Source organism: Ylistrum balloti, unplaced genomic scaffold, assembly GCF_031769215.1.
Source record: "Ylistrum balloti isolate Yb309-2 unplaced genomic scaffold, AGI_CSIRO_Ybal_v1 Utg369730, whole genome shotgun sequence".
Classification (NCBI taxonomy): domain Eukaryota; kingdom Metazoa; phylum Mollusca; class Bivalvia; order Pectinida; family Pectinidae; genus Ylistrum; species Ylistrum balloti.
This window is the reverse complement of record NW_026781945.1, coordinates 249,538-276,844: the sequence shown is the minus strand read 5'-3', so window position 1 is coordinate 276,844 and position 27,307 is coordinate 249,538. Positions and strand designations below refer to the sequence as shown.

General features: G+C 33.0%; 2 protein-coding genes across 2 annotated transcripts; one reads left to right on the top strand and one right to left on the bottom strand.

Annotated features, from left to right (window-relative positions):
* Positions 1–33: 33 nt before the first annotated feature.
* Positions 34–8,195, bottom strand: LOC132565715 (transmembrane protein 41B-like). The gene is made up of 7 exons (XM_060230417.1): positions 8,033–8,195; positions 3,927–4,077; positions 2,736–2,864; positions 2,301–2,394; positions 1,881–1,985; positions 1,286–1,424; positions 34–684 (listed from the first exon to the last, which is right to left on the bottom strand). The coding sequence occupies exons 1-7, from the start codon at positions 8,193–8,195 to the stop codon at positions 515–517; spliced, it is 951 nt and encodes a 316-aa protein (XP_060086400.1). The 3' UTR covers positions 34–514.
* A 4,909-nt stretch (positions 8,196–13,104) lies between these two features.
* On the top strand, positions 13,105–26,675 carry LOC132565704 (polyglutamylase complex subunit TTLL1-like). Its single transcript, XM_060230402.1, has 14 exons — positions 13,105–13,214; positions 13,699–13,764; positions 17,581–17,723; positions 18,182–18,286; positions 19,932–20,007; positions 20,592–20,726; positions 20,973–21,081; positions 21,183–21,263; positions 21,501–21,563; positions 22,432–22,472; positions 22,740–22,785; positions 23,267–23,376; positions 25,143–25,196; positions 25,390–26,675. The coding sequence occupies exons 1-14, from the start codon at positions 13,105–13,107 to the stop codon at positions 25,511–25,513; spliced, it is 1,263 nt and encodes a 420-aa protein (XP_060086385.1). The 3' UTR covers positions 25,514–26,675.
* The last annotated feature ends 632 nt before the right edge of the window (positions 26,676–27,307 follow it).

Sequence of the window (27,307 nt, the reverse complement as noted above, 5' to 3'; positions counted from 1 at the left end):
TTACATTATGGACACACCTTTTGTCTACAATATATTTTTAATAGTAAAGATTTCACCACATGTAATACATTGAAGTCAGTATAATATCCTTCAATAATGGGGTTGAACAAATAAGCATTTCAAAAATTAATGCTGATGAGCTGGACAATGTCCAGTCCAGTCATTTTCGTTATTCAAAGTGATGACAATGAATCCCCAATATTATCATCATATTTTTAGACTGGAAAGATATGTTTGTTGTATATGTATTAGGAAAAGAGGTGATAAAAATGTCATATCCAAAATTTTAGGGGATGGTTAGGCAAACACAACAGATATAACTAGGAAGGTCTGTCACTCGGGAAATGATAATTTTCAATTCATTCACTACCTATAGAATACATATACCTAGGAGGTGGCATGAGAGTTATCACCAATATGATTAAATAATGTATACCACTATCTGTTCAAGTCATTGTACAAAAATTTGACATTATGCATTATAAATACAACAGGATCTAAATTACAGTAATTATCAATCAAACTTGGCCTTAAGTTTGTTTTTCAGGAAAACAGGAAGGAGAGAAAGACAAGCAAACAGTGTGAGGACAATGAGTGAAGACCAGGAGACTGCATCCCCTGAAGACGTCAGTTTTTGTAATGTTGTCCCTGCCTGGATTGCAACAAAGGATGGAGGTGCCACTCCTGGAGAAACACAACAGAGGAATTGATTGGTATACGGGAATCACATGTAAAAACTTATGACACAGGATATTGTTTTTTCAAATTAAGTAATGCATGAATTATCTCTTCTTTTCAACAATTAGGTGTCAGTTCACGTTACAATGTTGTATCTCTGACAAACAGATGGATAATGGTAAAGGACACATTAACCTCTAAGACTTATCCCAAATGTCAATTTCTCAGCAATAAAAACACCAATTTAAGGTATAATGACTTACCACCAAAGTGGCTACCTGTAATTAGTTTGTTGAGTTTACGGCCTCGTGAATAGCATTATCATTTTGAGGCAGGGTCATCACAAAGTAGCAAGTGAATACGTAACAATATACCTGAGGCCCATGACAGGCCTTTCTCAAGGACACAATCACAAAAGTAGATTGGTCCTTTTCTTGGCTTCCTGAGAAACACAAACTGCCAAAATTAGAAAGGTTGAATTATATACCTCAGATCTTCACCTAAGGTCACATAGGTCAACGCCCCACGAAATGGAATTAAAATGTATCACTTAAGTGTTTTCCTTCTGTATACATGTACATACTCTGAGATTACAAATCAAACTTACCAAAAAATGTTCCAAAGAAGAATGGTAAAAGAGGAACGTTGATCACTGGTGAAGTGATGTTGATGAACCAATTTGGCAAAAATGGTGTGATTCTCAGAAAAATGATGTAGTTCAATAAATGTTCTCTATGTCTATTCACCTGGATAAAATAACACACGAAATTCATCACAATCAAAGAAACCATTTGAAGGTACGATCCAAAAGTAAGAGACAATTTTACTGTTTGAATTAAAAAAAATAAAAATGAACAGTCAGATTTACAGAAAGGATGCAGACAGACACAGTGAACTGAGAGTCCTATCTAAAGGCACGATGGGATTTATTACCAGGAGAATTACAACAGTTCCTATCTACTGGTATTTCATGTAAACATCAGATATGTTACAACCACTCACATCCTCACTAAAACTAAATCAAAACAACACCGACTATTTGATAACTTTGATTATCTCTGAACAACCTTAACTGTATTACTTAAATACATATTGGTATTAAGTTATCATCTCAATTCATCATGCACAACACACATTGCCATCTAGCAATCCTCTGAATTTACCCACAAGTTCTTCCCCACATAGCTTGACATATAACTTACATGAGATTGCCATTCAGCTACTCTCTCAGGAAAGTATTTCTGTACAAGTCGTCGTCCAACTAAATAGGACAATAGATAGCAAAAGGAGGCACCTAAAGCTGAACACTGAAACAAAAGGATTAAATATACAATGCAAGCAAAAGTAGAACAAATTTTCTAGTTTGTGATTTGTAATTGTGCGAGAATTTGAACATTGTCCGCCTTTTAAGATATTAGAAGAGAGTGACTGCGAAAGAAATTTTATATGGTATTCTGACAAAGAAAATTTAACAGAGTTCAAACACAGCTTCGCATTTCAAAATGAGAGGCAATTCAGTTACACATATGATAATGTGAATATTGGTTCAAAGTGTTGCATCTTCACTGGCATTTACACCAGAAAGTAGTTTCAGTATAGGTTGAGTAAGGGAGAGTACTCACCAAACATACAAGGAACAGTGCTATAGAAAATGAAAACAGGAAACCTGACAATATACTGAGGAATATGGAGCCAGGTATAGCAAAGGACTGTAAACTGAGGCTGGGTTAAGGAAATCTCACATTCAAAACAGTGTTATACACTTGATTACATACAAGAATTGTTTTTCTATAAATAAATGAAATGATATAAAGACCATTTTGTTGATCACAGTTCAAAATATTTTGGAGCAGAAGCATTTTCAGTAAATTTTCTCTGTTTACACTACAAACCAGTGATGTGAAAACATACACAAACTGCATATCAAAAGTTTAGAGCATTATTTTAAATAATATTTGAAAAATTAAAAAATTAATTTCTAAACAGTTAACTTAGTTGAAATCTTACACTCCTCTTTAACAATTATACCAGTTTGTTGTATATATAAAAAAGGATACAATACATATACAATAAAATATGCTCCCAACACCTGGTAATAATGGTCCTCTTTATAACGAGACAACACTTTGCCAAGGTTCTTGGCATCATCTATATTTCTAGGAAGTTTGATAAACTGTTTTTCATCCCTGAAAATAAAAAGTGACAAGCGCATTAATGAGATTCTATAGTTCTTTGGCATTAATGAACATGTAGACATATTTTTTTTGTTTGTTTTGATAGTTTGGAAGCACCTATCTTTAACAGCTTGGAGATGTTTATACCATAAACACTGTTAATGTACTAGAATTGCAAACTGCTGAATTGTAACAAATTAAGATAAAACATGTACATTGTAATATTTTAACCTGTTGATAAATGTTGAATTATTTAATTTTCTAGCAATATTTAATCATAATGTATCATTTCGCAGCACAATCAGTCAAAATTTCCTCCATTGGGTTCCTGACATCCTCACACAAAATAAAACAGAAAGTGCTGAATATCAAGTGTTAAACAAAAATATGACAATCGATCGATACAACTTTCAAATATTCATCATAATACAATTTTCATTGAAAATAGATTGATATATATCTTATTTATCGATAACATTCATGGTATTGATTACACAGCTCTGTCTTTCACAAACTCCTGTACATGTTTTTTATCTAACATTCTAATTAAATATTTAACAAAAGGTATATTATATTTACTGTAAACTTAGTGATCATATGTTGTGAATCAATAGCAAATGCATCAGTATATTTTTTTCATTAGTAAAATAAACTTTCTCAGATAACAAATCTATCAAACATATAGAAATACAAAGATTTCAATAAACATTGGATTTTGTATTCTAAAATTCTTACTTTCTTACAAATGATTTATTTAGCATATATAAAGATGTATGTAAACAGTGTTTTTCCTGCCTATACATGTCTATTTGGGTCTAAATTCCCAATTATTTTGTACGTTGTTTAATTTCACCAAAAATTCCAAAAATCTTCAAATCAAATCTGGCATTTTTTAAGTGACAACATGAAATGTTGCTGTCTATGTTCCTTGGTCTCTATGCCAGGTGCCAATATGTGCCAAAATGGTCAGGGAAAACACTGATACAGATCGTAGATGACAACAAACCTGTGAACTTCCTTGTCTTTTACAGAGATAACACAACTCTGTGAGAGGACCATGAAAAAACTACTCACTCAGCAAGCTTTGGGAATTTGAGGTAAACAATTCCCAGAGCAAGAAGGGAGGCAATAAAGATGAATCCGAGTATGATGAATGATCTAGTACTACTGTGACTTTCTGGCTCACTCTTTTCTCGTAGCTGGGTAAATTTATTGTCACAGTCATCTATAAAAAAAAAGAAAAAAGGAAATCAACAAAAGTACATCAATTAAATAATCCACTATTTGTGAAATCTGGTATGATGGTGTCATAAACACAATGAGTCGGTACAGAATAAGCTGCTTCTTATCACCACAGCTGTCTCATTCAGCAATAAGTAAGCTTTGAATCCTAGGTTTTTTTCATTACATCCCCAGCTCTGGCATTGAAATAATACTGAGGTGATCTTTAATTTGGTATTAATTACTATCTACCAAGAAATGTACGATAATGCAAATTCATTTTGTACCACAAAATAAGCATGAATAAATAACTTAAAGGATAAGATTAAAAACATTTCTATCATTTTTGGTCACAACAAAACTTTTCATGAGGAAATATTTCTATATTTCTATATAGATTATATTCATAAAAATGCATACAGGTACACAGTTACCGAAATTAAAACAAGATAAAATAGGGACAACATTTGTATTTGTTACAACAAGGTATATGCTAAGAAGATGAGAAGAAAGCAATGAACTAAATTTAGTGACACCTAACTACAATAAGTGACAGCTATCTATGTTTTACATAAAGCTAGCAATGCTTCATGGTATATTTCCATGCCATATTACTACAGGAATTACTGATCATCCCTTAATAAAATGGTGATCAGTAAGTTTAACATACTGGTACATATTTATAAGAGGCATGAACATGTGACAATGACACGTTGCTGATAATTGTTAGGAAGAATATCAAATTTGCTAAATAAGCTACAAAACTTAAACACTAAAAGTAGATCTTGGGACTGATAATGAGGCAATGAAATATGGAAAGGTCTCCTTCAATGATGAATGTTGGTGTGGCTTTTAAGGTCTTTTATCCTCATCAACTTCTCTGCTTATTTAAAAAACAAACAAAAAAACTTAATATTGTATTTAGAAATCCATAGAACATCACAACAATAAATCATTGCTGGGTGCAATGTATTTAACCTGAGAAATATCAAAAACGTTTGAAGCTTTTCTTTGTACATTATGTTTCATTTACAAGTATAGCTGTCAATGAAGGGTAGAGAAGAATACCCTCCACTTTTCCAGGATTGCCATTTACATATTGTGCCCAGTAGTGTATGAGCTTTGAGTTCTGTTTAATCAACAATGTACAAGGACTTAAATCTATGAAGTAGGTACTATATGTTACTGCAAGAAAGAGGAACTTGTGACCCAAAAAATCAAATATAATATAAACATAAAAAACAAATTCATTTTAGAAAGAGCAAAGTCTAAACAAATTTTTTATGCAAAGGGACTTAATTCTTCCAAAATGGGTCAAAATGCAAAACTGTTTGAGGCTGCACAACAGCACAGAAAGGGATAATTCTTTAAATGACGGTTGTAATGCAATACTTTAGAAAAATAAATGAATGCATCACCAGGAGTTGTGTTTATTTTTCACATGAAAGGGGCATAAATCCCTTAAATAGACTGAATGCAAAATCACTCTAAATGGCAGAAGGTCATGTGGTACTGACACATCACATAAATTTTGAAAAAAAAAAACCACACATTTAAATTTGAGTGTAAGCATAGCCAGACAAATTTTGTCGTTGAACAGCTGGAAAATTTGATTACAGCAACCCCCTCACTTCATTTTGGAGGTATATAACAATCACTGGCCGACATTACCTGATCTCTTGGTCATCATTTTGATATATTTGAGGTATCTCTCTGAACTTGGAACTTGACAACTGCTTGATAATTAGCACCAGAAAAATGTGTGTATATATTGATGAACACAAAACTCAACCATATGTGAGCTGCACAAGGAAACAGAAAAAACAAATCTCACGGCAAAATACCACAATCTTTTTCCTGAACTGAAACTGTTACTGAATATTGACTAAATAAACAATATAGCTGTAAGGAAGCCATCTAACATGTATAGTAGCAGATTTATACTAACTGCATGTCAGATAACCTGAGGCAAAATATCAAATAACCAATGTACATCCTGGCCACAATTTCACAATACTTCCTCAAGGTACTTCCTGAACATGACTTACAAAGTTAACACTTTCCAATGAAAGACTGCTATTTAAGGGAATATTATTGACCAAGGAAACTGTTGGTCACAATAATTTTCTAAAGCTGGGATAAAGAGGGTAAAAAATAGGTTAATTTTGGCTTTTGTAATACATGCATGTAATAACAATTTTAGTAAAACTACAGTAAATAGTCAAATGAATTAACAAGCAGAGAAGAAAGATTATGGGAATTTTTCCCGATATTTTCTAATCACTATTTCAAAAAATATTTTCCAAACTTCTATTACTAGGTGTTTTATCCCTTTTAAAAGAATATTTCAAATGTCATGAAATTGAGAGCAAAAAGATTCTTTGCAGACAGTCTGTGTTTTCTTCAAGACTAAAAAAGGTTCTTTGCCAGATGTCAGACATTTTGAGGGACATATGTCTGTCAAAATACCTACCCTGGCACAGAAGCATATGAGAGAACTTTGGATACAATGCTGTTTGCATGAAACTTAAGGGATATAGATACAAATATAATGAAATTGGTTTGATAAATGTCTGAATATAACATAGCAATCAGAAGTATAGATTAATATTCTGGGTTAATATAATGTGACACCCCAATTATGTGATGATGCTATCTCAATATTCAATGTCCATCCTCATTAAAACTGTTGTGGAAATTCCTTTATGTAGCGTTGATAAAAGCACATAATAAATTTTCAATACTTGACATGTAAATGATTGTAAAATGAACTTGAATAATTTCTTTGTTGGTCTTATAGCCCTGAGGATAGCCAAGATTATAAGGCATTTTGAGACAGCATCTCCTTGCTGCTGGTGGCAACCTGATCACTGAACAATAAATGGGAGACCTATCATATACCATCCACAGCAATTCAGTTAAATGCTTTGGACACAACTATGTCAGCAAAGATGGTCTGTTGATCTAAGGACTTAGCTACCACAGTCCCTGCATCAACAGTCTTTATAAAGACTGTAATACATGTTAGTTGGGGGGAAAAGTTTGTAAAGAACATGGCACTCCACTTAACTTAAACTCCATGCAGAATACATACAAATTTCAAGACTTTTATTTCATCATTGTAACTTAACCCTATCCTCCTTCACCAAACCCCTCCCCCTTTAAAAAACTGAGTCCAAGCTAATAATATTACTAGGTAGCTATGACATTGCTGCATTTCTGTCTGACTTCATTTCCAAAATCCCTGTCTTATGTGTGCATCATTTGGGAACACTTTGCTTGGTAGTAGTCAACCACTACTTATCACTGGAAAAGCCATTTTTGCCTACACAGATATTATGAATTATGGACATGGGCTATCATACATAGGTCATACAATTAAAATTTACATTCCCACAGCATCACTCAAAGAGGAAAGGATTCCCTTTTTATAATAAATCAAACATTTTTCAGGGAAAACAATCATCTGAGCACATGCTACACTTTATATTTATGCAATCATTTGAGAACACAGCAAAATAAACATATTTTAATATGGCGTCATTTGATTGCAGTACACACAAAGTATTCAAAGAATAAGCATACAAGAGTATTTTCGTAGGCTTGCGAGTAAATGTAAAATAGTGCTCCTACATGATCGCGATCACTGTTATATCCCATTGCTCCTTTGCAACTGAGTTACAATTACTCTCAATGCCTTGAAACGTTCTGAATACGAGTGCATTAAATATAATGTATGTCAGAAAATAAACATAACCCGTGATAGAAAATGCAGTTAGTAAACAAGCAGAAGATAAGTGTATCCAATATACGCAGAGTTAGTACTTATTACTGATTGTGTTAATAAAGAGAGTTCTAAATATCAAAACATTGGCCATATACGCACACACAACATGTATGTTTTTATGCCATGTTGACACGACGACTTTCTCGCCTGTCAAACATGTTGTATGACTCACTTAATGCATACTCGGACACGAATGTCCCGGTATACCGGCGATTGTAAACCTGTGGAAGATGGGGTCTTGGTGTAGCACCGAGAGGACTTGGTGGTATTCTACCTGTGAAGGGTTTGCGTAGTTTTATCGGAGATTCTTTATCCTTGATTCCACCGGCAGCCATGTTGGATGTTTAGAAATGTCATAACGTACTTGGCGAGATTTGGTAGTTTGGTGCATTTGAATATAGCTATCGGATATTTTTTGATAAAAGACTACAATTTATTAATAAAAATATTTGTATATAGTAAACAATTATGATAAATTATTTTATTGTGAACATCCGTTTGCGAGACTGACGAGTTGCTGAGGACGCCTTCCATACTTCCGGTATATCTGCAAGTTCAAGCATTTTCTTTTGATATTATTGAATTAGGAACAGGTATGTATGAAAAGAAAGTCTGCTTAAGTTAAGTTAAGTTAAGTTAAGTTAAATTAAGTTAAGTTAAGTTTATTACCAGAACAGGATATACCTATCCTCTACTCTGGTCTCAAAAAACATACAATATATATACATGATATTTCATATAATAAATATAGTATGTACAAATCAAAATAATATGTCCAGCTTTTAGTTCCGTTGAATTACTATTAAACATTCTATATTGATATATCAGCTCTATAATTAAAAATGATATCTTGGTTTTCCCATAACTTATCAAGCTTCATCTGGATTAAGTTACTATCTATTTATCTTACTTGCATGTTTTGTGATCATTGTCATTACAACAGTAACTCTATGGCATGTTATAATTTGGCCAACCAACAAAATTTTGCAAAGGAAGACTAACTACAATTTAACAAACATAATGGTGATTAGGGCACCTGCTAATCTTACTACCAGTGAATTTGTGTTCATGTAGCTGCGATGTCGTCGCTACGATTTATAGATTGCATGTATACTATTGCCCTGTCAAATCAGTTAAATATGAGAGTCAGTAGCAGAAGGCAGATTTTCATGTTAATACTATACTAATAGTACATATATGTAACGAACTGATTACTCCAAGCAGTAACTATCCCTCGAATGCAGAACTACTTCTACTTCTACCAGATAATTACTATCTTAAACAGGTTGTAGGTTTTGTTCCTTTTAATTGGCTGTACCAAGAATGGAGAAAAACAGAATTAATAATTGAATATGGAGATGTGTCTGCTGATGAAATTTCAGGCAGAAGTTTATTCTAATCATTGATTGTGTGGGGAAAGAAAAATTCTTTTCCTATGGACATTCTGTAAGAGATAGTCTGGAAAGGATTTTGATGATAGTGTCTTGCAGATCTTGTAGTGGGAACCAAAGGTTTGGGATTGATTGCAAATTTGCCACAGCATATTTTATATAGAATGTTCATCCTTGTGTCTTTTCTGCAATCTGCATTTAAGATGATCAAACATGTTACCAACACTTAAAATGTTAAGATGTTGGTCGGTAACATAATGGGCAGTCATGTGCTGAACCATCTGTATCATGTCAGTGTCATTTTTCAGCTATGTGTCCTTGACTGAACATGCATATTCAAGTTGAAAATAAACTAAAGACTTGTAAGTTTTTTCATTGATGTTAGATTTCTGAAATCTTTAGATTTTGCCTTAGAAATCTCAAGGTTTTATTTGCTTTCGTAGTGATGTTGTTGACATGGATGACAAGTATTTGGCCTCTGACACATGTTGGAGTTTGTGTGTGTCAAGCTTGTATGGGTGGACAAGGGGGTTTCTATTTCTGGTGATGGAAATGACTTGGCGTTTGTCTGGATGGAACTCTATTTTCCACTTTCTCTCCCAATGACAGAGTCTGACTTTGTAGAGATTGTGACTGTTACCCATATAGTGATTGTGCCCAACCAATAGGAAGGAGAACCTGTCCCACCAAGGTTTGAACTAGCGACCCTTGGGTCTCTAGTTACCTGTTAATAAGACGTCAATGATTAGCTGATGTCAGCAAATTCTGGTAAATTTTGTGGCCATTGTTATCTGATTGTGCAGTATAAAAACTAGTGTAAAACATAAATGGTATGTTGCACCAGTGCCTATTTACAAAGCTTTTAAAAGTGTTCAGAGTAGGGTTTTCAACTGCAATATTTATCAGTAAATTACATGAATTCACCAATTGTCTACTAAATGTTCCCTGTGTGCTTGTGGTCCTACTCTGATTTCTGCTGTTGCCTCTGATTGTTGTAGGTGATGTTGTAAAGACCCTCTGCTTCAGCAGCTTGTCTTTATTACAGGTATTCAATAGCTTGTAAATTTCAGTGATATCATTGTATTTATATCTGTACTCTTGCGGTAAGCCTAACTTTTATCATCTAGCATTGTAGGATAGGTCTTCTTTGGAGTATACTAATTTTCTGACAATTGGAGTATACTAATTTTCTGACTATTGGAGTATACTAATTTTCTGACTATTGGAGTATACTAATTTTCTGACTATTGGAGTATACTCATTTTGTGACTATTGAAGTATATTCATTTTGTGACTATTGGAGTATATTCATTTTGTGACTATTGGAGTATACTCATTTTGTGACTATTGGAGTATACTCATTTTGTGACTATTGGAGTATACTCATTTTGTGACTATTGGAGTATACTCATTTTGTGACTATTGGAGTATATTCATTTTGTGACTATTGGAGTATACTCATTTTGTGACTATTGGAGTATACTCATTTTGTGACTATTGGAGTATATTCATTTTGTGACTATTGGAGTATATTCATTTTGTGACTATTGGAGTATACTCATTTTGTGACTATTGGAGTATACTCATTTTGTGACTATTGGAGTATATTCATTTTGTGACTATTGGAGTATATTCATTTTGTGACTATTGGAGTATACTCATTTTGTTACTATTGGAGTATATTCATTTTGTGACTATTGGAGTATATTCATTTTGTGACTATTGGAGTATACTCATTTTGTGACTATTGGAGTATATTCATTTTGTGACTATTGGAGTATACTCATTTTGTGACTATTGGAGTATACTCATTTTGTGACTATGTTGGATATTTTTCCATTGTTGTCTGATCTTTCCTAAGTGATGGAGACCACACCTAATTAAACTTTTGTGAGGTGATAAGACTACTGATGTGTCCATGAAGATGAGGGTTCTAAAATCAGACTAGCTGATGATTTGCTTTGTTGATGGACTGATTCACATGATGGCTAAATCTTATTTTGTCATCAAAAACTATGTCTAAACTTTTTTCTTTTTCATTTTTTTTCTGTCTGTCCCATACAAGGAAAATGACATTTTGAATTTTGCACCAAATTACCTATGTTTAACTGTTTATGTAAGGCAACCTGAAATCTGTTTATTACACTACTCTCTCCTTCACAAGTCTTTGACCCTCGACAAAATCACAACCCAGAATGGATATCTCCAAGTAAGCATTTCTTTCTCTTATAACTTCTACTCTTGGAGTGGTCAGTGGAACCAAATTTTATAGTTGGAAGAAGTAAGGAAAACTAGCGAACCCTGTCCCTGCCCTGGTTTGAATTAGTGATCCTTCTATTTCTAACTTGTCACTCTTCTGCTTGACTGAAGGGAAATTTGGATTATTATATTTTTTCTTATTTTTAACAACTTTTTTTTTCTTAATTTTATTTTTATACTGGCTGACTTTGGCCTTTAGTTGTGTTCACCCCTGTGAGGAAGGTTTTCTGCTCTGTTCGCTGGGTGAGAAATACCAGTCAAACACTGGTTTGCACATTTTCAGCAGGATGTGACCAGATGGGGTATCCTGCTGAAAGCCTTTTGAAGTTAATACTCGAGTATAGTTCAAAGGGTTCTGACTGTGTGTCTTCAGTTTTAATTGTCTACTGAATGTCAAAAAGACAAAAATAAAATAATCTGATTATTTAATCAGAATCCTGCTGACTAACTTTAATGTGGTAACATTATAAGCTAGCATCAATTCTACATACCACAAGCTTACACGAACATACATGCATCCAATAACTCACACATGCACTCATCTGGCATACACTGTGTATAAGGAGACTGTCCTGAAATGACTATAAGTGTGGATGGATAAAAACTAAAACAGCAAATTTTGATCATAACTGTTAAACAAGATCCTAAACCTTTATCACGATGCACGAGTCATCATGAAATACAGTAGTAATGGACCTGATACTTTACTGAACTCAATCTAAGATTTAAAATCAGAAACTACTATCTACCTTATGTCATATCCATGTAGCAGGCTGTGTCAAGCAATATATTGTTACAAGGACTGTGGGAAGTGTCAAGCGATATATCATTACAAGGGATGTGGGAAGTGTCAACATTATATCATTACAAGGGATGTGGGAAGTGTCAACAATATATCATAACAAAGGATGTGGGAAGTTCAAACGATATATCATTACAAGGGATGTGGGAAGTGTCAACAATATATCATAACAAAGGATGTGGGAAGTTCAAATGATATATCATTACAAGGGAAGTGGGAAGTTCAAACAATATATCATTACAAAGGATGTGGGAAGTTTCAAGCAATATATTAATACAAGAGGTGTGGGAAATATCAAGCAATGTTTCATTATAAGGGAGATATGTGGGTGGTTTCGACATGTGTGTCATTACAAAGCATACCTGAGGGAAGTGTTGAGCAAATTGTCATTACAAGAGAGGCATATTGGTAGTTGCAAGAAATGTGTCATTACAATGGAGACAATTTTGGAAGAGTCAGGCAATATTTTATTACAAGTGAGACCTGTAGAATTTTTTCACAAAGTTTAACATGTAGATTGATTGAATTTCTACTACCTAGTGGATATTTTAAAAAGAAAGCAACATATATAGAGATTAGTAAAGTTAATTAAATTTAAGTCAATTAAGACAAACTATCAGAAAACTAAATATTTACAAAGACAAAACTATTACTCTGAACGGACTCAGAACTTCACTTGATTCAGAATACTACAATATTATTTACATAGTAATTTATCACTCTTTTCCTTTTTTCTTTTATTCAGATGTAACGATGACATTTTCACAGTTTTGACGAACAAAAGACAAGAAAATGGCCCGATTAAAGTATGCATGTGACATGGACAAGTCTGTCCTGTTAAATAACTTTGAGGCCAGAGGTTGGATACCTGTTAGTCAAGACGATGACTGGAACTTTTACTGGTGAGTAGGAAAGTTCTGTCAATCACATTATCAATTTCAATTTTGTAGGAAAAGTACTCATAGCAAACAGCAAACCATAGATACAGACCATATGGTTTCTGCCAAAAGGCATAATGGAGGCATTTAAGACATAAATAATGAAAATAGGCAAACATTATGAAATATTCTTTAAAACACTACAATTTCATTAAAATCAAATACACTTTGTCATAGGTACGTTCCCTTCTCCTGTATGAAGGAAGGAAAAAAATATGTATTTATCAAATCTATAATGTTTTCATAGAAAATCTGTATCATGTTTCAGTTAAAGAATAAGAAACTATCTGTGTCCTATTATTAGTACACATTTAAAAAAAGGTCAAGGTGAAATAAAATCCTGCAGGATATTTGTGTTAGGGAATCATTTTTTAGTTAATAATAATTTTTCATAAAACATGTGTTTTTATTGGTTATCAGTTGAAGAGATGTAATTTTTATATTTCAGGGCCAATGTCCAGAGTGTTAGAAACATTTTCAGTATAGATTCTGGATACAGACTCACAGATGACCAGTAAGTTAAATTACAACCTATCATCTCCCTCTTCTCCATTTTCTTCAGTGATAGTTCAGTCGATAGACTGTTGACTACATGACTTCAGGTGAAGATCTGAGGTGTGTGGTTTGACACTCCCTACCTGTGGTAATTTGTATTTTTCATGAAGCTGAAAAAAGTGACTGGCTTGTGCTGGTTGTGTTCTAGCTCAAAACTTTTTTCCCTAATTACATTTGATAATAATTGGTGGGCCTCTGGTATGTTGTTGAATGAGGTAGCCACCAATTACTTCAAGGAGTTCCCACCGCAAAATGACCCTGGATTTTCACATGGTGATAGACCCAGTAAACAAACCCAGTGATGCACGGCTAATGCTAATTAATATAGAAAGTACAAAATGCTTATACATGTATGTATCAGCATACTACACATATCTATTCTACAATAAAACCATGTCTCGCAGTTAACTCACCCACCAATGCTAGTTGTTGAGTAATAAGCCCACCACAAATTTAACATGGTGGCCCCCTAAACTTATTTCCACATCAATGAGTTAAATTGTTTGAAGTCATACCTGCATGCCTTGCTGTTTTTAAAGGATACTTTTCAGTCTTCATATTCAGGTGTTGCTTTTGTCCCCAAGTAAAACTTTCAAAATCTGTGGGATGCTATGTGCACGTTTCACTTAAATATCTTTGTTATCTGGAACCTGTTGCACTTGGTACTAACTAGTTGTTAGACACAGTAAATACACGTGGATCTCATGGCAGAGAACGTTGCCTGATCAACATTGTAATTATATACTGTTAGGTAATCAGATAAGCTGCATATTAGTGTACTTTATGAACTCTGATACTCTGTTACACTGGTATTCAGCATTGTATCAAGTCAGTAGATGATTTGTAAAATAAACAAATAATCTTAAAGAGAAAAAAAATGCATTTTCACCTACGATTCATCAAAATAATTTCTGGCATTGTAGAAAATTAATAAATGTTAATCATGTGAAAGAGTTGATGAAAATTTCTAAAATGCCTCTTTACTGAATAAATTTGTTTCAAGATACACTATACTGAAGTATTGAAAGAGAAAATCTTCACTAAGACTGTTAAAACATGTTTCAATGAAAATCTGATGGCAGGAATTGCAATGCTTTTAAATCTCAGTATGTAAAAAGAAATGTTTTTTAGCTTTTCAAGCTGACAAATATTTTGACCCTTTGTTGACTGTTAATAATGATCAACATCCTGTATAACAAAGTAGACAAAATAACCATAGAGATATTGATTTTGTACTGTAGTGTACATGTATATATTTAATCAACAACATTAATAGTATCTGTTTGATCAAATACAGCTGTGACCATCAATAAACACCCAACAGTAATGTGAGCTACACATCAAGTGTTTCTGTGTCGTCAACTTTAAATTATTCATTATTATAGATCTGACTGAGGAAAATCTGTAGACCTATAAATATCAAATTTACTTGTATACACAGTGTAGACCTTCTTTATACTGCAATATACAAATAAAACAAAAAACATTGAGAAAATACTAACATGGATTCTTAATCATAATTCAAACTCAAATTCCATAAAACTAGGGCAAAATATGAACAAAAGAAAGAGCTACATGGAGACTCCTAAAAATGTTCAAGGAAATTAAGGCCAAGTGTTCCAGAAGTGTAAGTGTTTTCTGCTTCATCAACAACACCCACCATCTAAACCTTGGTCAATCCAAGTAAGTAATGTCACATTCTCAAATGAGAACAAGTTAAACAACAACAGAACCAACAGACAAACTAAGGAGCATCAAACATGTCCAGCTTCATGTTGAACAAAGATATAGAGTATTTCTCAATGAGATCACTATGGCAACCATAAAACTTCCCCATAATTTTCATCAACAAACTCTTAATACAATGTACAGCTGATACAATGTACAATGTAAAGAAACACTGGTGACATGTACAACTGTTACAATGTACAATGTAAACAAACACTGGTGACATGTACAACTGTTACAATGTACACTGTAAACAAACACTGGTGACATGTACAACTGTTACAATGTACACTGTAAACAAACACTGGTGACATGTACAACTGTTACAATGTACAATGTAAACAAACACTGGTGACATGTACAACTGTTACAATGTACACTGTAAACAAACACTGGTGACATGTACAACTGTTACAATGTACACTGTAAACAAACACTTAATACAATGTACAACTGTTACAATGTACAATGTAAACAAACACTGGTGACATGTACAACTGTTACAATGTACAATGTAAACAAACACTTAATACAATGTACAACTGTTACAATGTACAATGTAAACAAACACTTAATACAATGTACAACTGTTACAATGTACAATGTAAACAAACACAAAATACAATGTACAACTGTTACAATGTACATTGTAAACAAACACTTAATGCAATGTACAACTGTTTCAATGTACAATGTAAACAAACACTGGTGACATGTACAACTGTTACAATGTACAATGTAAACAAACACTGGTGACATGTACAACTGTTACAATGTACAATGTAAACAAACACTGGTGACAATGTACAACTGATACAATGTACATTGTAAACAAACACTGGTGACAATGTACAACTGATACAATGTACATTGTAAACAAACACTGGTGACATGTACAACTGATACAATGTACATTGTAAACAAACACTGGTGACATGTACAACTGTTACAATGTACAATGTAAACAAACACTGGTGACATGTACAACTGTTACAATGTACAATGTAAAGAAACACTGGTGACAATGTACAACTGTTACAATGTACAATGTAAACAAACACTGGTGACAATGTACAACTGATACAATGTACATTGTAAACAAACACTAATAAATGTACAACTGTTACAATGTACAATGTAAACAAACACTGGTGACATGTACAACTGTACAACTGATACAATGTACAACTGATACAATGTACATTGTAATCAAACACTGGTGACAATATACAACTGATACAATGTGCATTGTAAACAAACACTAATAAATGTACAACTGTTACAATGTACAATGTAAACAAACACTGGTGACAATGTACAACTGATACAATGTACATTGTAAACAAACACTGGTGACAATGTACAACTGTTACAATGTGCTAATGAAACAAATGTAAAATAAATATTATAATATTCAATTTTATAAACACAGTTATTATAATTGCTGTCCAGTTTAAATATTTGATTTGCTTATTTTGTTACATAAAATAATAAATGATATAAGGCATTATGTAGTCAGTAATCCTTCTGTTAACTTTTCTGAGATCTTGTCCACACACAAGCTTTGCATTGAAGCTTATTATGATGTCTTTATGCTGTAGAACTGTCTATTCCTAAACATTAATTTAAAATGTATGTGTTTTTTGTGTCAATAAGCCCATGTCTGTCAAGTCAGTAAATACACTGTATCTTGAAATTCAGAGGAATTGACAAAACTTGTAATTTTGATTTCCTGTACTAAGCTCAATATTCAATAATATACTTTTGTGGAGCTCAGTTTTTGTGCTTTTTCAAAACGTTCCTATTTCATGGACATTAGATTTTATGGATAAATATAGCTTTATCAGAGCATTTATACTATTTATGACCTGGACGTATGAATAAGTTCCCACGGAATCAGCGAAAGTAAATCACCTACAAAAATTGATGATCTTAGTGTCTGAGACACTTGTAATCATGTTGCTGTATTAAGGGATTTGACTATCATTCAAACCATGATATAGGGATGTGGATAGCATTTGTTGTATTGTACTGTTATATTTTGTAGAATCATTAACCATTTCCCAAACCATGTGGAGTTAACAAGGAAAGATCTAATGGTGAAAAACATTAAGAGATATCGTAAAGATCTCGACAAGGAAGGGAACCCTCTCGCAGAGAAGGATGAATTTGGACGCTACATACACTTAGGTATGGAACAATGCTAATCTTCTTCAGTTTGTATTGTTTACACATCCTTCATGACTCTGAGATCAGAAGATCTATCCAAGACTATTTCTGAAAGGCTTTGTAGGTGTTTTCAGTTAGAGATGGTTTATGGTAGATTACAAGGAATGGTAAAACTGTTTGATAGGAACTTATCAGTACTCAACTGGCTTCATTCAGGGATTTTGACTTAACCACTCAAACTTACAAATGACCATAACACATTGGTGATGAAACTATATTGTTAGATATTCTTGTTAATTGTATCGCTCCATTAGGATCAGTTACACACTAATTTTTTTTCCATTTACCACCAAACAGCACCATCTTTATATATTCAGTAATAATATTAAGTATGCTTGTTTTAAGTACATTTATGTTAATGTAATTGTCTTTTGGAATGTATGTTTTCTGAATATTTACCATTTGATATTTATTTTCAGACTTTATTCCCCAGACATTCATGTTACCTGCAGATTATAACTTGTTTGTGGAGGAATTTCGGAAAAATCCCAACACAACATGGATTATGAAGCCTTGTGGGAAGGGTAAATTCATTTAAATATATATATGTATGTATATGTATATATCCATTTGTGCATATTTGTTAATAGTCCACGACAAGGAACTGGTCTGTCTGTGCATTCTTCAATCTTTCTGCTATCTTTTCCAGGCTCTATCTTCTGCTACACTACTTTCCATTAGAACTTAATACTTGGGATATGGGTTTAGCATGGTGATGTGGTTTGTGGGAAGATTGTATTCTACGCTGACCTCTTGTCACACACATTAGTGTGCCCAAGTGATCAAATAACTCTTGAATCTTGAGTGAATCAAAAGTAGGTTACTCTGACCTACATTTTGATCTGGGTATATGTTCACCTAATGAGGTGGTGTGTCATTTATCAAAAGTGAGACATTCTGACCTACATTTTGACCTGGGTATATGTTCACCTAATGAGGTGGTGTGTCATTTATCAAAAGTGATACATTCTGACCTACATTTTGACCTTTGGCCAAAATCAAAGAAAAAGGTTGTCCAATAAGCCCACTACCCCAAAAAGGCAACAAATAACCTCTGAATCAAAGTAAGGATGTGGGATTATTGATATATCATTTCATAGCATTTCTACATCAATCACAGTGAATGTGGATGGGCTTATCACCAGACAAAGAATAACTTACATACAGTATTTTACTTTACCACCTAGCACTGGATCAGGTGTAAATGTAGAATTAGTACCTAGGGCTTATCAAATTGCAATGTTAATTTCAAATATATTCAATACTGTAATATTAATTTTGAATATGCATATATTGAAAAAACAAGATCAGTTCTTATATAAATATTACACTTTCATATTTTTATATTTCAACAAACCTGATAACATGTAGTTCATGGTACCTGGCAATAATTCAGAATATCTGCTAAATGATTTAGGATACCCATTAAGTAATTTAGTATACCTGGAAAATAATTAAGGATATCTATTATGTAATTCAGGGTACCTGCTAAATAATTAAGGATACCCATTAAGTAATTCAGGATATCTGCTAAATAATTTAGGATACCCATTAAGTAATTCAGTATACCTGGAAAATAATTAAAGATACCTATTATGTAATTCAGGGTACCTGCTAAATAATTTAGGATACCCATTAAGTAATTCAGGATATCTGCTAAATAATTTAGGATACCCATTAAGTAATTCAGGATATCTGCTAAATGATTTAGGATACCCATTAAGTAATTCAGGATATCTGCTAAATAATTTAGGATACCCATTAAGTAATTCAGGATATCTGCTAAATCATTTAGGATACCCATTAAGTAATTCAGGATATCTGCTAAATAATTTAGGATACCCATTAAGTAATTCAGGATATCTGCTAAATAATTTAGGATACCCATTAAGTAATTCAGGATATCTGCTAAATAATTTAGGATATCCATTAAGTAATTCAGGGTACCTGCTAAATAATTTAGGATACCCATTAACTAATTCAGGATATCTGCTAAATAATTTAGGATACCCATTAAGTAATTCAGGATATCTGCTAAATAATTTAGGATATCCATTAAGTAATTCAGGGTACCTGCAAAATAATGCATGTTACCTGCTTTGTCACATTAACTTGTCCATGGTATCTTAGTATGATAATTTTTTAATCTTATATTTCAATTTTTCATAGCTCGTGGAATTGGGATTTTTCTGGTGAATAAATTATCTCAGCTGAAGAAATGGTCGAGGGATAGCAAAACAAGCAAGTATGTACTGGGGTATTTGTGTAAAATCAATGTAAAGTATTAAGTAATGTATTCTACTGTGGATGTGTGATGTACTTTTCTAACAAAGATAACAGATATTGATCTGGTTCATGGTTTACAATGTTAATAAGGTACTTAACCTGTCTGATCATACTGTGTAAATCTGATTTTGTTAATAGGATTGTCAATTTTTTCTTGCTTTATTTAAAAACATAGCTTGAGACAGATTTCAATAGACATAATGCTAGATAAAATTGTTTGAAATGTAGTTACATGTAAAAGTTGAAAAGTTGTAATTGAGAAGAAGAGTTAAGTGAACTTTAGTTGATTAATTTCTCCTTAGGAGATTTAACATTTTAATCTAGGTCAGAGCTATGAACATAGTAGGTATGGCATTGTATGAGATTTTTCCAATAAGTATGATCTGTTAACTACAGTTCTCTGAATTCATAAAATGCAGACATTGTTAAATTCGACATGTCATATTTGCACTATCAATATATATTTTTCAGGCAGTACATGTTTATGTGTGTCCCTGGTTTGATTGATATTCCTTGTTTATGAATTCTGAACGTTTTCTCTAGTTTCACACCACCGACCTCTAAAGACACCTACGTAATATCTAAATACATTGACAACCCTCTTCTGATTGGAGGAAAGAAATTTGACCTGCGTCTTTATGTGTTGGTGACATCTTTCCGCCCACTAAAATGTTACATGTAAGTCGGAAATTATTGATTTTATTGCTGCTGTGTTTTGAACACGAATGTTATTTGTCCACTAAAAAATACAGTAATGGTAATTACTATCATGTTCTTCTTGGGTCTGAATAGATTTAATTATGTTCGAATAATAAAAATGCAATCATACCAATCTGTGATGGTTTTGAACTTTTCTTCAGGGCATACATATTTTACGATGTTCTATGGATTTTATCTATTTGTCTCTCACTTTGTTGTTGACAGGTTCAGGCTGGGCTTCGCTCGGTTTTGTACTGTGAAATACAACGCCAGTATTAACGAACTTGACAACATGTTTGTTCATCTGACCAATGTTTCCATACAAAAACAGGGGGTAAGTCAAGCAGGATTTTTTTTTTCTTTTTACTTTGAATCATATGTATATTAATACAGTATGCATGGGTAATAATTAAATACCTGGTATTTTCTCAACAGGATGAGTACAATGCAGTACATGGTGGGAAATGGACGATACAGAATCTCCGTCTTTTTCTGGAGAGTACTCGTGGCAAAGATGTGAGTTCATTATATATGCTCTAAAAACACAATATGGTATAAGGATAATACATAAAAAGTCTGTTGTACAATTTGTTCTTAGAATGAAATTTAGAAATTTTCTTGATGGTTTATCACATTTTTTCTTTGCCAGAATTTTTTTTCAAACAACAAGAAACTTAAAGAATAGGATATCAGATGTACTGTTTAAAAGAAAATTTTAATGGAATTCATTTTATCCTTTACTTACATTAATAGGTTACAGACAAGCTGTTTGATGAAATCAACTGGCAGACAGTGCACTCTTTAAAGGCCGTATCGGTGAGTTTTCGTTTCAAACTATGTCGTCAGTAAGTCAATTTATGATACAATTTGCAAAATAAAAGCTTGTTTGACCTGTAGGGTTAGATAGTAAGGCAGCATATGTCTGTCACTAATGTAAGCTTTAAATGACTTATTCTTTAGAACCATGAAGCAAAGATATGATTTGCAGGTCAAATGCATAGAATACCTAATACATCAAACAATGTTACAGAATCAGAGTTATGCATGACCAGTAACTAAATACCATTGGTGGAAAGTTATCAAGAGTTGCTCAAATAAATTACCAAAATACACTTTCAAGATCTAAGCTGTTAAAAGTACTAAATCTTCAAACATCTTCTTTCTGTGTAGAAGTTTCTAACCAAAGCTCCTGTAGAGCACATAAGTTTAACAGGTAAAACTCTCTAGAATGATGTTAAAATGTTATGCAGTTTTATTGCACATGAGCTTTATGTTAGCTGAGGGTAGAAATAAATTTCCTTACCTGATTTCCTCATGTGTTGTTAGATTTCTCATGAGAGGAAAAAACTCACATTTAGACATTATTTTCCTTATGACTATGTATATACATTATAAAGTACATGCAGTAAATTTCAAAAGTTCACATGAAAAAATCACACTTATTCTTAACAATGTGAATACTGTAAAATCATCTATTTTTGTGGGGCTCTATTTTTGTGGTTTTCCAAAAAGTACATGGACATGAATTAGGAGTACCTATGTAATCACTTGATATAAACACCCCACAAAAATTCATGATTTGTCAGTAATCTGGACTTCTACAAATAATGATATGACAAATACATAGCCCATGCATTTTGTATCAATACATTATTACCGACTCCAATCGTTTGTTTTATTTCAGAATGTGATATCCAATGATCGCCACTGTTTTGAATGTTATGGGTATGTTGACTATTCATTCTGGAGCTCACTGACAAATATTGTCAATCATAGAATATAGGCTGACAAGAAAGATACATGTATTGAACAATAAATAAACAAATAAGTTATTGTGTTTATGACAGATGATGTGTATAGAAAATATAATTGATACATTTAATACAGTGTTCATTCAGAATTAATAACATAGCTTTGTATAAAACTCTACATATATATATATATATATTGTATATGCTGATAGATATATTGCCATTCTATTTTTACTTGTAGATATGACTACATTGTTGATGACAATCTCAAGCCCTGGCTTATTGAGGTAAGATATATATACTGCATTGTTTTACAGATTATATACACATTTCCTTGAGATTGCAGTCTGTCTCCAGTGTAGTTACCTTTAGGGAGTTAGTGCTCCCCCTGGTTTCTTGTGAAAAAGTTGCAATCTGTTAGTATACATAACAAAATGCTTAATGATTGTTAAGTCTAAACAGGATCAGAACCTTGACTGGGTATTTTTACTAGTCATGTTATTTTATACAATTGTGGGATGTTCATGATGTAGATTTAAGATTTTATTTACACTCACCAAGGGCACCAATCTTGACCTATGTTCTAGATCATTGTTGTTGGTCTTTGTTGCGACAATAAAATTATTATGACAAAATAAAACTGCAACAATTGTTGTATTGGTTGTTTTTAGACAAAATATTTTTTTTATTCAATGTCAACAAACACTTTAACATAAAGGAATTTGTGTATACTAACATCAGGTTTATCTTATTCCTGTTGATTTCTAGGTCAATGCTTCACCCTCCTTGACCAGTACAACATCCAGTGACAGAATCATGAAGTACAAACTGATGAATGACCTCATAAACATTGTCATACAACCAGGACAGATGCCAGAGTAAGTGATTCTCTGTAAAATCCAGAAAACAAATCAAGGATTGTTTTCAATATCAATTATACCTATAGTTTACAGAGGAATATCAAACATTTTAAAGAATCATTATTGAAACATGAAATTGTTGCATAGCAACATTTCAATCTACAAAATATCATTCAAAATTAATTTTCAAAAATTGTTTTATACAGCTTTGAGATCGCTTTCTTTTGGTCCATGATATTTTTTTTTTACCAAAAGCAGGATGATTATGTTTTCTATGGTAATCCAAAGCTAGATAATCTTGATGGTTTCCATGATAAGCAAAAGCTGGACGATAATGATGTTTTCTACGGTAACCAAAAGCTGGACGATAATGATGTTTTCTACGGTAACCAAAAGCTGGACGATAATGATGTTTTCTACGGTAACCAAAAGCTGGACGATAATGATGTTTTCTACGGTAACCAAAAGCTGGACGATAATGATGTTTTCTACGGTAACCAAAAGCTGGACGATAATGATGTTTTCTACGGTAACCAAAAGCTGGACGATAATGATTTTTTTTAACCAAAAGCTGGACGATAATGATAAACCAAAAGCTGGACGGTATAATGATGTTTTCTACGGTAACCAAAAGCTGGACGATAATGATGTTTTCTACGGTAACCAAAAGCTGGACGATAATGATGTTTTCTACGGTAACCAAAAGCTGGACGATAATGATGTTTTCTACGGTAACCAAAAGCTGGACGATAATGATGTTTTCTACGGTAACCAAAAGCTGGACGATAATGATGTTTTCTACGGTAACCAAAAGCTGGACGATAATGATGTTTTCTACGGTAACCAAAAGCTGGACGATAATGATGTTTTCTACGGTAACCAAAAGCTGGACGATAATGATGTTTTCTACGGTAACCAAAAGCTGGACGATAATGATGTTTTCTACGGTAACCAAAAGCTGGACGATAATGATAACCAAAAGTTTTTCTACGGTAACCAAAAGCTGGACGATAATGATTTTTTCTACGGTAACCAAAAGCTGGACGATAATGATGTTTTCTACGGTAACCAAAAGCTGGACGATAATGATGTTTTCTACGGTAACCAAAAGCTGGACGATAATGATTTTTTCTACGGTAACCAAAAGCTGGACGATAATGATGTTTTCTACGGTAACCAAAAGCTGGACGATAATGATGTTTTCTACGGTAACCAAAAGCTGGACGATAATGATGTTTTCTATGGTAACCAAAAGCTGGACGATAATGATGTTTTCTACGGTAACCAAAAGCTGGATAGTCATAATGGTTAAAGTTGGATAATGCTATATGATGGTTTCTGTGGTAATCTAAAGCTTTATAATTATGTTGGTTTTAATGGTATCTGAATCTGGATAATCATGAATGTTTCCATGGTATTCAAAAGCTGGTAATCATGGTTTCCAGGATAACCAAACAATTGATAATGAAGGTTGTTTCTATGGTTACCAAAAGTTGGATGATAAAGATGTTTTTGATGGTAGCCAAACATTGATTTATCATTATGGTTTCTATGGTATTCAAAAGCTTGATAACCATGATTGTTTTCTTGATGACCAATACCTTGATAATAATGTTTCATTGGTAATCTGTATATCATGATTGGTCCCCAATTTTTTTAACTTAACATAACAACAGACCAGTTCATCATAGTTCTGGTTTGTATCAGAATTTTCAGTTGGTAGATTTGTTAGCATTACACAATAAGAACATGCTTACATAGTTTGTGTTTTTATATCATTTCAGTGTACGGTGGAACAGAATACCATCTAAAGATTCATTAGGAAATTTTGATGTTTTGTAAGTACACGATATGTGATAAAATTGTCAGAAGTTGACATTATAGATAATATAACCTGTAAGTGTATTTAATCATTAATAAGTGTGTAATGACATAACAAAACCTCAAGCTGTCATAAACAAATGCTCACTGTAACTGTTTATTAATTAATATTTCATTAAAGTAAAAATTCATATAATGCTGGTATTCCAGGTTTGATGAGGAACTTGCTCAACAAGATGCAATGTCTCAAGATTCCAAGAAGATGGGACCTGGTGGACTTTTAAGGGGATTCAAGGATGCACGCGGGCGTCCTTCTCCAGCAACATGGAAATAAACCAGAGATCTTATCAATAGGGAAACATGGGATTCAAGGATGCACGCAGGTGTCCTTCTCCAGCAACATGGAAATAAACCAGAGATTTTATCAATAGGGAAACATGGGATTCAAGGATGCACGCGGGCGTCCTTCTCCAGCAACATGGAAATAAACCAGAGATCTTATCAATAGGGAAACATATATAATGATACATTTATGTATTGGATTATGTTTACAATCAAATCTTCTATAAATATATTCCTTTGAAACCAACTGAATGTCCTCTGTTAAGAGGCCACCATTGCTATTTACTATATAGTATATGAAAACCTTGTGATGAGACTATATTTGACATAAACCACAACAGAACATGGGATTTTTGGGACATGATTTTCAGGATCTTGTTGGAATTTATTGTAGCAGTTAAGATAGTGTGTTTATTGTACATGTATGTCCATAATGGACTTAAATCCTTATACTGACTAAATAATAAGGTAATATTTTTTGACCGGTACTTAAGATTCAGTCTTTGTTATGTTTTCAATCGAACAATTTTGTCCATCACAACGGTTATATCAAGGTACAGGCGTTGATTGTGTCATTATGAAGCCCAGATGTCAAATTCTGGAACAATTGTAAGAACACAAGCTCGATTTCTATCATGATAATTTAATTTTGCTGGGTTTGTTCATGGGACTGATTTTACATGTAAAGACACAGCATCATGTTATTCAATTCTTAATGTGTTTGATATGAGTGTTGTTGAATGAGTGAGAATTTTAAAAAAGTTTCTGTTGTGCATAAGAATATTTACTGACATCTGCATCAAATCATGGTAAAAACATTGTTATAACTGACAATCCTCATTTACTGATGGTTGTATAGTGAATTCTACTGACGTTTCTTTGTCAGGTAGGAGTTGACATTGTATTTGTTAATACTGCAGGGTTCTTCCAGTAAAACATCTATTCGATCCTAGGAGGGTACCACTCACTGAATTTAGATAAATGATTAGACAGGGTACTGAACCATGTATAAGAGTGGTTTATTTTGGGAGTCCTGGGGTCAGATAGATGTTTTACTGGAATAACCCTGTCTGAGACTCAGATTCAGCTTATGGAAGATCTGATGGATGTTATGATACAGAACGAAAGTATAGTTTATATCAAATGAATGAAAAACTGTGATAAATAAAAAGAATTTAACCAAGATACTAAAATCTGTTTGTTTTAGTTACTGAGTAAATCAATTTCCTGGAGAACTGCCTAATATTTTGTATACATCAAAGTTTCATTTAAATATGATTAAACATCAATAGAAAACGACACATTACAGAGGGATTTTGGCACCCATCATTGTTTGATCTTTATTTGTTCTTTAAAAGTTGGATATTTTCCCTTTTCTCCTGTTTTTGCTCTTGATAATATGAAGTTTGATCATTCCTTTGCAAAAATAAATGATAATAATCTTTTAACTGCCAAATTCAAGATGGCCTCTAGTTAGCCATTTTGTTTATTTGATCAGTAATTAAATAAACTAGGGCCCAAGGGAAACTTACATATGAAATTTGAGAGATCCACCCAATACTTCACAAGAAGTAGCAGTAACAAACAAGAGGCCCATGGGCCTTAACGGTCATCTGACAAAAAGCAAGCCAAACTCTAACAACAGTGAGTCTGTCGTTAAAACAGTGGGCTTTATTCATTTGAATAAACTTGGTAGCCCTTCATCCCAGCATCCTACAGACCCAATATCAGCACTCTTAGACTTTTGCTTATTGAGAAGAAGTCGTTTGTATATTTTAACATATTT